The sequence below is a fragment of the Microchirus variegatus genome, assembly GCF_963457635.1.
Source record: "Microchirus variegatus genome assembly, chromosome: 7".
In the NCBI taxonomy this organism is placed as follows: Eukaryota; Metazoa; Chordata; class Actinopteri; order Pleuronectiformes; family Soleidae; genus Microchirus; species Microchirus variegatus.
This window is the reverse complement of record NC_139808.1, coordinates 26766456-26779691: the sequence shown is the minus strand read 5'-3', so window position 1 is coordinate 26779691 and position 13236 is coordinate 26766456. Positions and strand designations below refer to the sequence as shown.

Here is a 13236-nt window from a genome sequence, read left to right as displayed (position 1 = left end):
ATTTAGACTACACTGCCGGTGTTGATTTAGACTGTGACTGATTTCATGTGAATCTGAACGTTTTGGCTACATCTGGCTAATGACTGGAAGGCCCTCGCATCTTTTTTTGGAGAATATACGACTTCCGTAAAGTTGTCGTTTGACCTAATTGGCTGCCAGAGCGATGATCCACCCTTTGAATCCGATTCCACTGGCGTTCGTCACGCCATCGCGTGACATCACTGTGTATATTGTTCATCAGAGACGCTTTTAAATCAAACTTCAAGAGACAGAGGGACTACGCCACAAAAGCCAACGCTCGAGATGGGAACTTACAGCAGTAGATTTTTCAAACTGATCAGAGCTCTGCAAACGTTAGCCAGAGAGAATACATAAAACAACTTTATGTGCTAAACTGGAACTGAAGATTATACAGTTATGAATCCCCCTGGAAACGTTCACTTCTGATTAAATGACAGACAGAAAATGGACAGTCGTGATAAAATACTCCGGGCATGATGTCATGCAGCTCCACGATCACAGAGATTCAAACGTTTGATAGTGCAGAGCACTTTTCAAGGAGGTTTCTCTGTGTGCCAGAGTGGATGCTTTGTATGGAGGACCAAAAATGACAAAACAATAAATTTAGAACTTAATTAATGCAGATATAAATATTTAAATACATTTTCATCATGAAAAGGGCTATTTCTGTATTTTTACACATTTATTTATATAGTTATATATTTATTCATACATTTATTTATTTATATAATTATACATTTATATATTTATACATGTATTTATTTATTTATATATTAATACATTTATTTATTTATTTATTGTTTTGTCATTTTTGGTCCTCCATAGGCTTTGCCACCTGCAAGAAACACACAAATCCTTCCACCGGAGGGATTCCCCGCCCCCCCTCCCTGCTGTGTAACCCCCCCTGACCTCCAAGAGCTTGACAAGGTACGCATCTGAGATTGAGCTCCCGTCAAGTCAGGCAGAAAACTTATCCGGTAAAAAAAAAAAAAAACCTCCTCAGGTCACGGCACCATGCTGAGGATATCAGTGGAAGATGTACAGTGAGATGAATTTGTGACCTCTCTGACATGAAGTCAATGCGTTTGACACATGGTCGGTCCAGGGAAGGCGTAGTTGATCAAATCTTTGTTGTTTCAGTGTGAAATTTAAATTATTATTGCCAATCAACAAAGTGCATTGTACATGGAATTGATGGGTTTTTCCTTGTACACTACCTTTCAAAAGTTTGGGGTCACCTATACAATTTGTTTTGTGTTTTCCATTAAAAGTCACACTTTTATTCATCAAAAGAGTTGCAAAATGAATAGAAAATATAGTCCAGATTAGAATTGCATAAGGGTTTTCAAGGGTTTTCAAGGGTTTTCAAGGGTTTTCAAGGGTTTTCTAATCATCCAATAGCCTTCTAACACGATTAACAAACACAATGTACCATTAGAACACTGGAAACAGGCCTCTATACACCTATGTACATGTAAAAACCAGACGTTTGCAGCCAGAATAGTCGTTTACCACATTAAAAATGTATAGAGTGTATTTCGGATTCATTTAATAGTTGTCGTCATTGAAAAAAAAGTGCTTTTCCTTCAAAAATAATGACATTTCTATGTCAATCCCAAACTTTTGAGCAGTAGTGTACATGTACAACACTTTTAGCAACATTATGATCGTGAACGCCAAAAGTGGAAGTTGCTCGTCTTAAATAACGCCCATGTGACCTACTTCTGCGACTCAGCTGACAGCGCTTCATTCATCGGGCTGAGAAAAACTCCCTGCAGTCTTGGGCCTGAGCACATTACATATCCTGCTCTGTCTTCAACTGTTTCCTCTTGTTGCTTGAACGCCCGTCTCATGCACACGGCTCAGTCCGTCACGAGGTAACGACAGAGGTCTACTGGAGCGCTCTTTCCTCAACGAAAGGCTCTCACGTTCGATGAAAAGAAAAACGTTAATAAAGCACATAATTGCGCGATTTTATGAAGCCTTTCTCTGCCAAAACTAACCTTATTTTCTCCCCCCCCCCCCAGGTCCATCGCTGCTGCCCAGTCTGAACAATGTCAGTATTATGTTCGCCGGCGGGCAAAGAGTAAGGGGAGCCCCAAGGACTTTGACGCAAACGGGCGAAAAAAGGTAGCTAATGAAGAGATTGACGTCGCTCGCCATTGAAACTTATCACAGAGACCGATTCACACGGATCACTTAAAATTCTGCGCAGCACCGTTGAGAACACACTGCCGATACTTGTTTAAAATGAGAGGCCTACATTCTGCATTCAGCGATACTGTTTTGCTTTCTAATGGGCGCACTTGAACTCTGACCTTTCGCTTGCTGTGCGCGGGGGGACGTCGAGGCGAGGCACTTGTGTGGGTGAATGGATGCAAATGTGTCCCCCTCTCTTAGGACGTCCATGCTTGACAGGTAAACATGTATGAGTGTGTGTGTGTTCAGTTACTACACAACATTTGCCGTCATAGTAACCACGCTAAACCCCCAGCGCGGCGTTGCTATTGAAAGCACTGAATCGTGGAGGCTTATCAAATCCACCTTGAGCTTTCTTCCTGAAACACACACACACACGCTGTAATGTGTCAGTTTAATTACAGGACTTGGATGTTGTTGCTGTTACCGTGCTAATGTAATGCAATGATAATTCTGCTTTACGTTTGATGAAGACGACAGGAGTGGCCAGAGTTGTCGTGCGCAGGGTTTTCAAAAGGATCCTTTTGTGTCGAATCATCGGTCATTGCTGGAGACATCGAGGTCCACTGTCATCGTCACAGATCTTCGGTGACTCCCCGACCCCATGGTTCTTCTGCAGTTGGGAGGTATTTGGGCCATTGGTTGGTTGGGGGTTGTAGTTTGTGTTTTTGATAATTAAATGAATATAAACTCACCTCTCCCCACTTCTTTAGGTAACATGTTGACCAAACAGTGCCCTAATCCAACCCTAAGCCCAAGTGCCCGGCGTGGTCTTCTTCTGCTGCTGTGGGCCATCTGCTTCAAGGTTTGATCTTCTTCACACTTTGATTGTAACAAGTTACTGTTGCCTTTCTATCATCTCAAATCAGTTTGGCCATTTTACTCTTTGAATATTGATACTAGCTAATCCTACAGCTGGTTGTGCTGTTTCTAACCCTTACCCCCAACCCAACCCTGGCCATTTTTCACTTTGAATACTGATACTAGCTAATCCTAGAGCTGGTTGTGCTGTTTCTAACCCTAACCCCAACCCTAATCCTAAACCTGGCCTTTTACACTTTGAATACTGATACTAGCTAATCCTAGAGCTGTTTGTGCTGTTTCTAACCATAACCCCAACCCTAACCCTGGCCATTTTGACTCTTTGTATACTGATACTAGCTAATCCTAGAGCTGGTTGTGTTGTTTCTAACCCTAACCCTGGCCATTTACTCTTTGTATACTGATACTAGCTAATCCTAGAGCTGGTTGTGTTATTGCTAACCCTAACCCCAACCATTTTACTCTTTGTATACTGATACTAGCTAATCCTAGAGCTGGTGGTGTTATTGCTAACCCTAACCCTGGCCTTTTTACTCGTTGTATACTGATACTAGCTAATCCTAGAGCTGGTTGTGTTATTGCTAACCCTAACCCCAACCCTAACCCTGGCCATTTTACTCTTTGTATACTGATACTAGCTAATCCTAGAGCTGGTTGTGTTATTGCTAACCCTAACCCCAACCATTTTACTCTTTGTATACTGATACTAGCTAATCCTAGAGCTGGTGGTGTTATTGCTAACCCTAACCCTGGCCTTTTTACTCGTTGTATACTGATACTAGCTAATCCTAGAGCTGGTTGTGTTATTGCTAACCCTAACCCCAACCCTAACCCTGGCCATTTTACTCTTTGTATACTGATACTAGCTAATCCTAGAGCTGGTTGTGTTATTGCTAACCCTAACCCTGGCCATTTTACACTTTCAATACTGATACTAGCTAACCCTAGAGCTTGTTGTGCTGTTTCTAACATACTCATCTTGAGCGTGTTTGGCTGCCTTCATTTTAAAGTTGCTGCCACGTGATTGGCTCATTAAATATTTGCATCACAGAACAGTTGTCCTTCATAAAGCCAGTGTAAGCCACATCTGTCCATATGACTCAACACAGTTCAGTAGCAGTTGTCCAACTCCCACTGCTTCAAGTAACGCAAACACAAATCTGACCACAATGGCAACAACTGTTTTCACTAAAAAACTGTAGTGTGTAAGTTTTGGGGGGGGATTTCTGTTTGGCCTTGAACATCCTTTATCCGAAAATAGGCTCTGTCAAGCAATACTATCAGACCTGACTGTGTATACATCAGCACTTTAGGGGTCGGTGGGGGTCAAGAGGTGTTTTGTTATCGCATAAAACTGGGCTTTTTACGGTTAAAATAAGCAAAAAAAAGGTTCACTTTACTAGCGCAATGTTACTGTTGCCTCAGTCTAATCTCTTACTGTGTGCAGTGCTGCTAAAGTGACACGAGATCTAAACACTGCTACTGCATACTGAAAAATACAGAGAAAGTCTTGTGGCTAATGTTTTCTATTACAATTTTAATGTCTTTTGTGATAATTAAAGGCTCAGCCTACAGAAAATACTTAGGACGGCTCTACATACACATCAGGATGCTGATTGAGTCTTTAGGTGTCACTTGAGCTCCAGCCAGCTGCTCACACACACACACTGAGCGGACAGCACCACACAGATTTGTCCACGCATGCCCTCGTCACCCTTAAGGATGTCGGGGGTCAAATGGTTGTGATCGGTTTTCAACATGCCTGGGGTTGGCCTCAAGACTGCTGGACGGTCATGAGACGAACGCAGCTTCCTTCTCTAATTAGATTTCCCTTGAGTTGGAGGATGAGCTGTAATCAGCTGTGGCGCTCGGGCCAAGTCTCCACTCCAGGGCTTTTTGCTCGGAGGAGCCAACAGTAAAGAAAGCAGAGGGCAGGAGTCAGTGGAAAGATGCCGTCTGTTAGCGTTCGTACAAGTTTTTCCCTGGTGAAGCTTCAGATTTCTGAGGTTTGAACTGCGTTTTCTCAGCCACGGCGAGAAAAAAGGAGAACGGGGCAGACTGCTCGTCTTCCTCTCTCCTCCGCTGTGTGTGTGTTTTGGATGGCAGTTGCCGTGCGAGGTAATTACGCTCGTGGATCACTCCATGAGACAGACGTGCAGCATCTTTGCGGGTTGTGAATTGTTGAGATCTCAGGAGATGAAGAAGGAGAAGAAAAAAAAAGACAGAGTAATGTGTTGTTTCCAGACGGTTCAAGGGAAAATGATGATGCAGCATTGATGAGAGGGGAGGAAATAAATGGGATTTTGTTATGAAACCGGAGCATTTTTCCGAGGTTTGACTTTTACTTTGAATTGTTCGATCGCTCCCCGCACGTTCATCACCGTCGACTCCGAAGTGAACCTATAGATTGCCGCGACGTACGGTTTATATAATCTCATCTGTTCAAGCGGAACGTTGCGAGTTGAAGGTCTAAGTGTGTATAAAAATGTGACATCGAATGATGAGACTGCAGACGAATGGACTGTGGTGCAGCCCTTGCTTTTCCGTCAGGGAAACTACAGTGGCCTTTGCGTATCAGAAAGACTTTAAACGCAAATTTAGTATCTGTATTTTCTTCCTCCTCTTTTTTGTCAGTGGTTTATGCAACCATTTTTGACGGCAGAGCCGTTCTTAGGTTGTGTACGGCACGGTTTATCTTGGTTTTCCACTACAAAAATAGTACCTGCTCAACGTGGGCGGAGTCATCGCAGCGCGGCTGCATGAAAGTGCCGTGACTTCATTTTTACACGCGCACAAACGAGTGACTAGTGACTTGTAAATCAGTTGTTTTTTTGCAAGCTGCAAATCATGTTTATGTTTTGAAATCATGTTTTCGGCATGTGGCGCCACCTACCGCTGTCTACCAATCATTGCAGTCAGTAGAGTCTCCACTGCCGAGCAACCACGGGTTGCCAGTTACGTCAGAAAACGAAACCTGAAAGACCTCGGTATTTTGAATTTGAATGTAGTAACCGCTTTTGGCCACATTCTTACATATGGCACCTTTAATTAAAACGATTTGTTCAGTACTTCCTCCATGATCGTCTCACACCAGACTCCTATGTAAAATATTAAGATTCAAGACATTTCCCTGGTAATTATTGGAGATTAACCCAGGTTTTTAAGGATTGTTATGTATTTTTAGCTGATCTACAGTTCGGCATAGTTCGGCTTGATACTCTGACTAATCAGTGGTCAGTCAGGCGACTTTACGCATAGTATTGCCTCAGCGCGCTCTTGGAACCTTATATATGTATACACAGACATACCTAAAGGGTATTTATGTCAATAATAATCACACACCCTCTACCTTTTTTTTTTCTTTTTTTTTAAATGCACTGTGCAGCTGTGATAAGAAGCACGCGCTTAATCGAATCACCATAAAACAGTCAGCGCTGACTTCAATGATCCAGGACGAATGATCCAAAAATGTTGTCTTGATTTCAAGGTTTTAGTAGCCTGTCACTTTTAATTTAAGACTTCAAACGGCTCCAGGTTGCCAGCACTTAACTACTAACTGGAGATAACCTGGAAAAAGCATGGCGCGAGACAAAGACAGAGTAACATGATGTAACTTGGCAGAGGAGGAGAAAGTGCAGTGCGCGTGCATGGGCACGGGAGCAACAATACAGCAGACAAGAGGAGGAGGAGGAGGAGGGCTGGGGGAGTTTCCTCTCTCTCATTGCGCCGCACAATCCCGGTGACTCCAGTTCCAAGGAGGAGGTGATATTCATGGGAGCACGATTCAAAACTCTCTCTTTCACTTGGAGCAGGAGTGAGCGCGCTCTGCAGCCCTGGATCCGGACTGCGCTACTGCTGATTCTTCGTCTTTGCGCACTCTTTTTTTTGTCTTCAGCACGAATTAAAGCAGATGGAATAATGTTTGTGTGAGTTTTGGAAGATCGGCTTACTTTGGAGTGTGGTGGAGCTGCTGTTTTGGACACTACCTGGGGCATTATGAAGAGGAATCCACACTTTCTGAACAGGATGCACTCCTGTTGAACACTTGCAGACTAATTAGCGGGTTTTTATATTTTTGATTATTATTCGCTTCTATTTTTTTGATTCAGACTCTGCGCTTTTACGCGTCAAAAATGGACCGCGCACGACGCACGGCTGTTTTCACGATTTTAATGACTGTCGCGCTTCTTCGACTTGGCCACAGTCACACGGACGCGACAGGTGGGAGGAAAGAATTCGCGGGGCCACAGCAGCAGCCCCGGCTCAGGAGTCCAGGACACCTGGCACAGGACGGTGATCCATCCTCGGTGCAGTCAGGTGAAATATCCCCTGGGTCCGCTCAGTCTCAGACTCTGGTCCGCCTGCCCAGAGGCGCATCATCTCAAACACGCAGAGATGGACCAGCTCATGCTGCTGCTGCTGTCGCCGTCTCCCGGGAAGAGCAATCCTCTGCGCCACGGGATGGTGCGCAGCGCAGCGCCAGACAAACAACCAGCCAGCAGCAGCACAGAAGCAGAGGAAACCACAGGCACAGCAGCAAGCCCAGCTCTGCCCACACAAGGAGACTGGTTGGGTAAGACTGACAGCCAAGTGTTACACTGTCTGCACAAAAACTGCACCTTCTCTTATTAAGTTGTCCAACTTTTGGAGTCATTGTTGTGACCTGTTTTTACCACTCCACCATGAACTGTTATTCTTGTAATCCTGATGATGTAACTAAACACACATCAACAGCTTATTATTGTGACTATTTCCTAATACATTCAGGAAGTGTGTTGGCTAATAATGCATGAAACATAACATAAACAAGTCTAATGTATGTGTTTTGTCATTAAGGTCATGGCAGGACATGGAATAATAGCTGAGGTTACACACACTGATGCTGATTACTGCTTGTAATGGACAACAAATGTGTAAATGAATGCTTGACCCGTGTCTGAACTCTATTGAGACTCGTGCAACATTACATGATCACTATTTCCTCCCAATTACTGGACATTACACTATATTTTAATAATAGTAGGAGGAGGCCAACTGCAGAACACTTCAATGTGTGCAACCCCAATTTTCTAGCTGTTGCCTGTGGCCATGTTTTGTGGAGGCTCGACTCTGGAGTGTTTTAAATTTGCTTAGTGATCAGAAACACCTGTTTGTTGTTGTCTGTGTTGGAGTCGATCCACTTTTTTTTTTTAACCCCGGGCTCACGTTGGGTCGTTGCCGGTGAAACAGCGATGAAACATCTCCTCAGTGTGTCATAACACGGCCTCTTGGCTTTAGGAAATTGATTATTTATACGGCCAACGTATGGGGAGACACTTTATTTGCAAGAGGGGGATTCAGGCAATCGCTTTGCAATGTGTAGGCATAAATATGAATATCACAAAAATGCTGTGCTCTCACATCCACCTGCTTGCTTTAGATACAATAGTTCTCTAAGGGGCTGTGATATGTAAAACATGTCAAACTGTGGCCATTAGTGTCCAAACCAGGTACTGCAGGTACACTTCTCCCAGACTTAGAGTTTTCTGAAAGATCCCACTATCAGTAAAAGCTTCAGAAAGTGAAAATGGAGTCACAACAAAGGACAGAATATCACATGGTGAGACAACAGTGTCGTATGGGACAGAGAGAGTTGGCTAAAGTTTGCTGGAGCTCAAATTGTTTGTCTTACCTGTCCAGGAGGAAATAACCTAGACTGGCAACTGTCTTCAAATTCCTCTCCACTTTTAGCCGTCTACATTCTTCAGACCCTCTTTATTTTCCCTCTTACCATTTTTAAAAGGCTTTGCAGGTTCAGAAGTGACAGGTATTTCCAAACATAAACTTAAATTATGAACATAATGGCTGTGCCATTGTTATTTTAATTTAACATACCATCATTTATGACTTAAAGATGCAGTACGTAAGTGATTTTTGTTGCCGTTGACGTTGCTATTCTGTCTCCGTTTCATCTTAAATGTAAGATAATGGAACTTTATTTATATGGAAACATAATCTCTGTCATGTAATACTATCAGTCTATGTCAAGCAATACTATCAGACCTTTTCGTAGCCACCTCTTTGTGTTGCCAGTCGTACCCCAAACTTGCTAGTAGCCGTTTTGCTTTACTAGCACAACATTGCTGTCGCCTCCGTCTGTCTTGACGTAAAAATTAATCACTTCCTGTGTGCAGAGGGGGTCACGAGATCTAAGCTAACTTATTTGACACTGGTTTGAATCTCACATTTTGTTTGTACGTAAAGTTAAGCAAACTACAATACATACATAAACTTTAATTATCAATATAATGATGATATAATGCCTGTGCCATTGAATTTTAATTTATTAAAAAAAAAAAAAAAAAAAAGTATTTATATGGAAACATAATCTCTGTCATGCAATACTATCAGGCCTTAGCTGTCTCTTTGTGTTTCCTGTCGTATCCTAAACTTGCTAGTAGCCGTCTTGCTTTACTAGCACAACATTTCTGTTGCCTCCGTCTGTCTTGACGTAAAAATATGCTAACTTATTTGACTTGTTTGAATCTAACATTTGTTTGTACGTAAAGCTAAACAAACTGCAACACATACATAAACTTAAATTATCATTATAATGGCTGCCTGTGCCATTGAATTTTAATTTAACATGCCATTGTTTATGACTTAAAGCTGCAGTACGTTAGTGATTTTGTTGTTGTTGACGTTACTATGTTGCCGTTTCATCTTACTATAAATGTAAGATAATGTAACAGTATTTATATGGAAATATCATCTCTGTCATGCAATACTATCAGACCTTGTCGTAGCCACCTCTTTGTGTTTCCAGTCGTATCCCAAACTTGCTATTAGCCGTCTTGCTTTAGTAGCACAACATTTCTGTCGCCTCCGTCTATCTTGACTTAAGAGTAAGCTAACTTATTTGACGCTGGTTTGAATCTAACATTTGTTTGTACGTAAAGCAAAACAAACTACAATACATTTCTTGCGTCGTGTACCTTTAACCTTGGCCCAGATGCTGAAAGTTAACACTTAACCGCTTGCGATGCTAAATCTGCCTTTTACTGACCCAACAAACCGCATTAAAACACATTTTCTGAACACACATGCGTCCGTCAGAGTAGCTGTGGTCGCGCTGAGGTGCTGCTGTCTATTTAAAGCACGGTCCATAAAGAAAATAGCTGCCTGTAAGCATGAGATCCAACATGCTTTATTGCAGTTGCTCCACACTTTAAGACTTGTAATGAACCTGGCTCTTTGAGTTTAAAAGCAGCACAACGGTAGCAGATAAATCTGCGGGGACGTCGCCTTACAGTCGTCCACCGCGGTGACTTCAGTGATTCATTTGCTCGGGATGAATCATCTGCTGCTTGTTAGAGAAAGTGCTTTCATGACACATTTCCTCTTGGAATTCCCACTCAGCTGCTCACCGCCGGTTTACTGGAAGCCCCGAGGTGCTGGCAGCGCCGGGGTTCACTTACACTCCCTTTACGTCGGAGTTTTCACTGCACCTGTCTGTCTGACGGATCCTGATAGCTTAGCGGTAAAATGATCCTCCACATCTTCATGTCGAGGATTAAAATAAAATATATAACAAGGTGTGAACAAGGTGTTATCTATAGTTTAACCGGGGGGGGGGGGGCGTGAAACTCATTGCTTTGTATAACGTTCTCCATTACAGGCGCACACGCTATGTTCCATGGTGGAATTTGAACGTGACGACTGACGCCATTGATGCGCGTTTTATTGATGACAAAGTTAAGCCAACGCTCGCAGCACTAACACTACCATTCAAAAGTTTGCGGTCACTTAGAAATGTCCTTATTTTTTAAGGAAAACCACTTTTTTTCAATGAATATAACATGAATACACTCTATACCAGGGGTTCTCAAAGTTTTGATACCTGAGGGCCAATTTAGAAACCCAACGTTGGACTGAGGGTTGCCAAAGGAAAAAAAACCCCAGAAAGAAATCCCATTCGTAATAATTTTAATGACCAGATTGCAGTTCTACAGTTTACACTTATTGGTCTGTATCCGGTAATGTCCAATAAACATTTAAAGGTGCCATATGTAAGCATGTGGCCAAAAACAGTTACTGCATTCAAATTCAAAATACTTTTAGTAGTAAATGCTTTTAGGTTTTGTTTTCTGACGTAACTGGCAACCGTTGGTTTGCTCGGCAGCTGAGACTCTACTAACTGCAATGGTAGACGGCGGTAGGTGGCGCCACATGCCAAAAACGTGATTTCAAAACATAAACATGATTTGCAGTCTGCAAAATATTTTTTTTTAATGCAAATATTTTGGCTGTACTGTTGTTGTTGGTGAGTTCAGTTTGTTATATGAACATTATTCCCGAGTCTCTGTGACATATTAGGAGGATTTTGTGACCAGTCTCTTTAGATTTATTACATAATGCACCTTTAACAAGCTTAGTACCTCCTGGATTAAAACTATCAACTGTAATTCATGGCGGGCCGCCAAAAATGTTTCTGCGGGCCGCCATTGGGCCCCGGGCCACACTTTGAGAACCAAAGCTCTATACATTGTTAATTAACGACTATTCTAGCTGCAAACGTCTGGTGTTTAATGGAATATGAACATAGGTGTATAGAGATCCATTTCCAGTGTTCTAATGGTACATTGTGTTTGCTAATCGCTAATGCTAAAACCCTTGTGCAATTATGTTAGCACAGTTTTGCTGGTTAAAAAAATTAAAAATAATGATTATTTCTAATCTTGTCAATGTCAATGACTCTATTTACTACTCATTTTGCAACAATTTTTAATGAATAAAAGTGTGACTTTTAATGGTAAAGTTGACCCCAAACTTTTGAACGGTCGTGTAATGAGCGATGTCCGGTCTGGGGTCAATGAGTCAATCCCCCGTTATCTCCTCAAATCACCACGCACTTTACTGTAATATCTTGTGAAAAGATGACGGGGCTCATGAGAGTTGTGGAGTGTTATTCTGCGGTCTGGTGCCTTTTTCATCTTTTGCTGGCCCGCGCTACAAGTGTGCGGATTAAAGAGCGCAAAGAACCCAAGTTATAACGGTTTTAAACCCTTGTCATCTCTCATTTGCCGAGTGATTTATAGAGGCGACGCTGGTGTGCTTTTAACGTCCCGTGTGTCGAATCCCTTTCAGGCTGTATTTGTTTTCACTCTTGGACGCTCGCATGACATGAGTTCGGGAGGATTGAGTTTCAAGACTTGCGCCGAATTTGTTCTATCGAATAAAAACGCAATTACAGAGTAATCTCTCGTCGGTGTTTCGTAGGAATAGGACCGGGCCACAGCAGGAGGATCTGAAACTGTGATGATTATCACCACGTACTGTGCATTAGAGCTGCAACTGACCATTATGTTCTCGATTAATCATTTGGTCCATAAAATGTTGATCAATGTTTGTCAAACCTGGAAATGACGATGTTCTCCAACGCATTGTTTTGTCCACAAACCAAAAATGATTCAGTTTTTAACGGTTTCTTTGTTATGTGGAGCAAAGAAACAAAGGAAATATTCATATTTAAAGGTGCCATATGTAAGAATGTGGCCAAAAACAGTTACTACATTCAAATTCAAAATACCAAGGTTTTACTACTAAGTTTCGTTTTCTGAAGTAACTGGCAACCCGTGGTTGCTCGGCAGCTGAGACTCTACTGACTGCAATGATTGGTAGACGGCGGTAGGTGGCGCCACATGCCAAAACGTGATTTCAAAACATAAACATGATTTGCAGTCTGCAAAATATTTTTTTTAATGCAAATATTTTGACTACTTTTGTTGTTGGTGAGTTCAGTTTGTTATATGAACATTATTCCTGAGTCTCTGTGACATATTTGGAGGATTTTATGGCCAGTTGATTTAGATTTATTACATAATGCACCTTTAAGAAGCTAAAACAATCAGAAATCTTGTTTTAATCATGATAAATAATGAATTGTTTCAGCTCTACTGTCCGTTACTGTATGTTTCTGACCGTGATAACCAATGTGTCTTTCTCTGTTCAGGCCAAACGTCTGTGGAGGTCAGCAGTGCTGCGCTGGCTGGGCTGTGGCACCGGGAACCAATCGCTGCATAAAACGTAAGGAAAATAATCCTGATTTCATTTTTAACGTGACTACAGCTCGCATGAATACTCTTTCATTCATTCAGTCAGTCAGCTGCTAGAGATAACGACGTTATTGCCCGGCGTCCAAGGTCATTATGCATT

At 42.2% G+C, this 13236-nt stretch overlaps 1 protein-coding gene across 1 annotated transcript in view; it reads left to right on the top strand.

Annotated features, from left to right (window-relative positions):
- Positions 1 to 7214: 7214 nt before the first annotated feature.
- Positions 7215 to 13236, top strand: part of LOC310929293 (latent-transforming growth factor beta-binding protein 2-like) — a gene marked incomplete at both ends in the record, with an annotated part of 118933 nt that continues 112911 nt past the window's right edge. Inside the window, 2 exons of the mRNA XM_083892015.1 lie at positions 7215 to 7615; positions 13034 to 13107. Coding sequence (XP_083748141.1) covers positions 7215 to 7615; positions 13034 to 13107 — 475 coding nt within the window. The remainder of the gene's footprint in view (positions 7616 to 13033; positions 13108 to 13236) is intronic.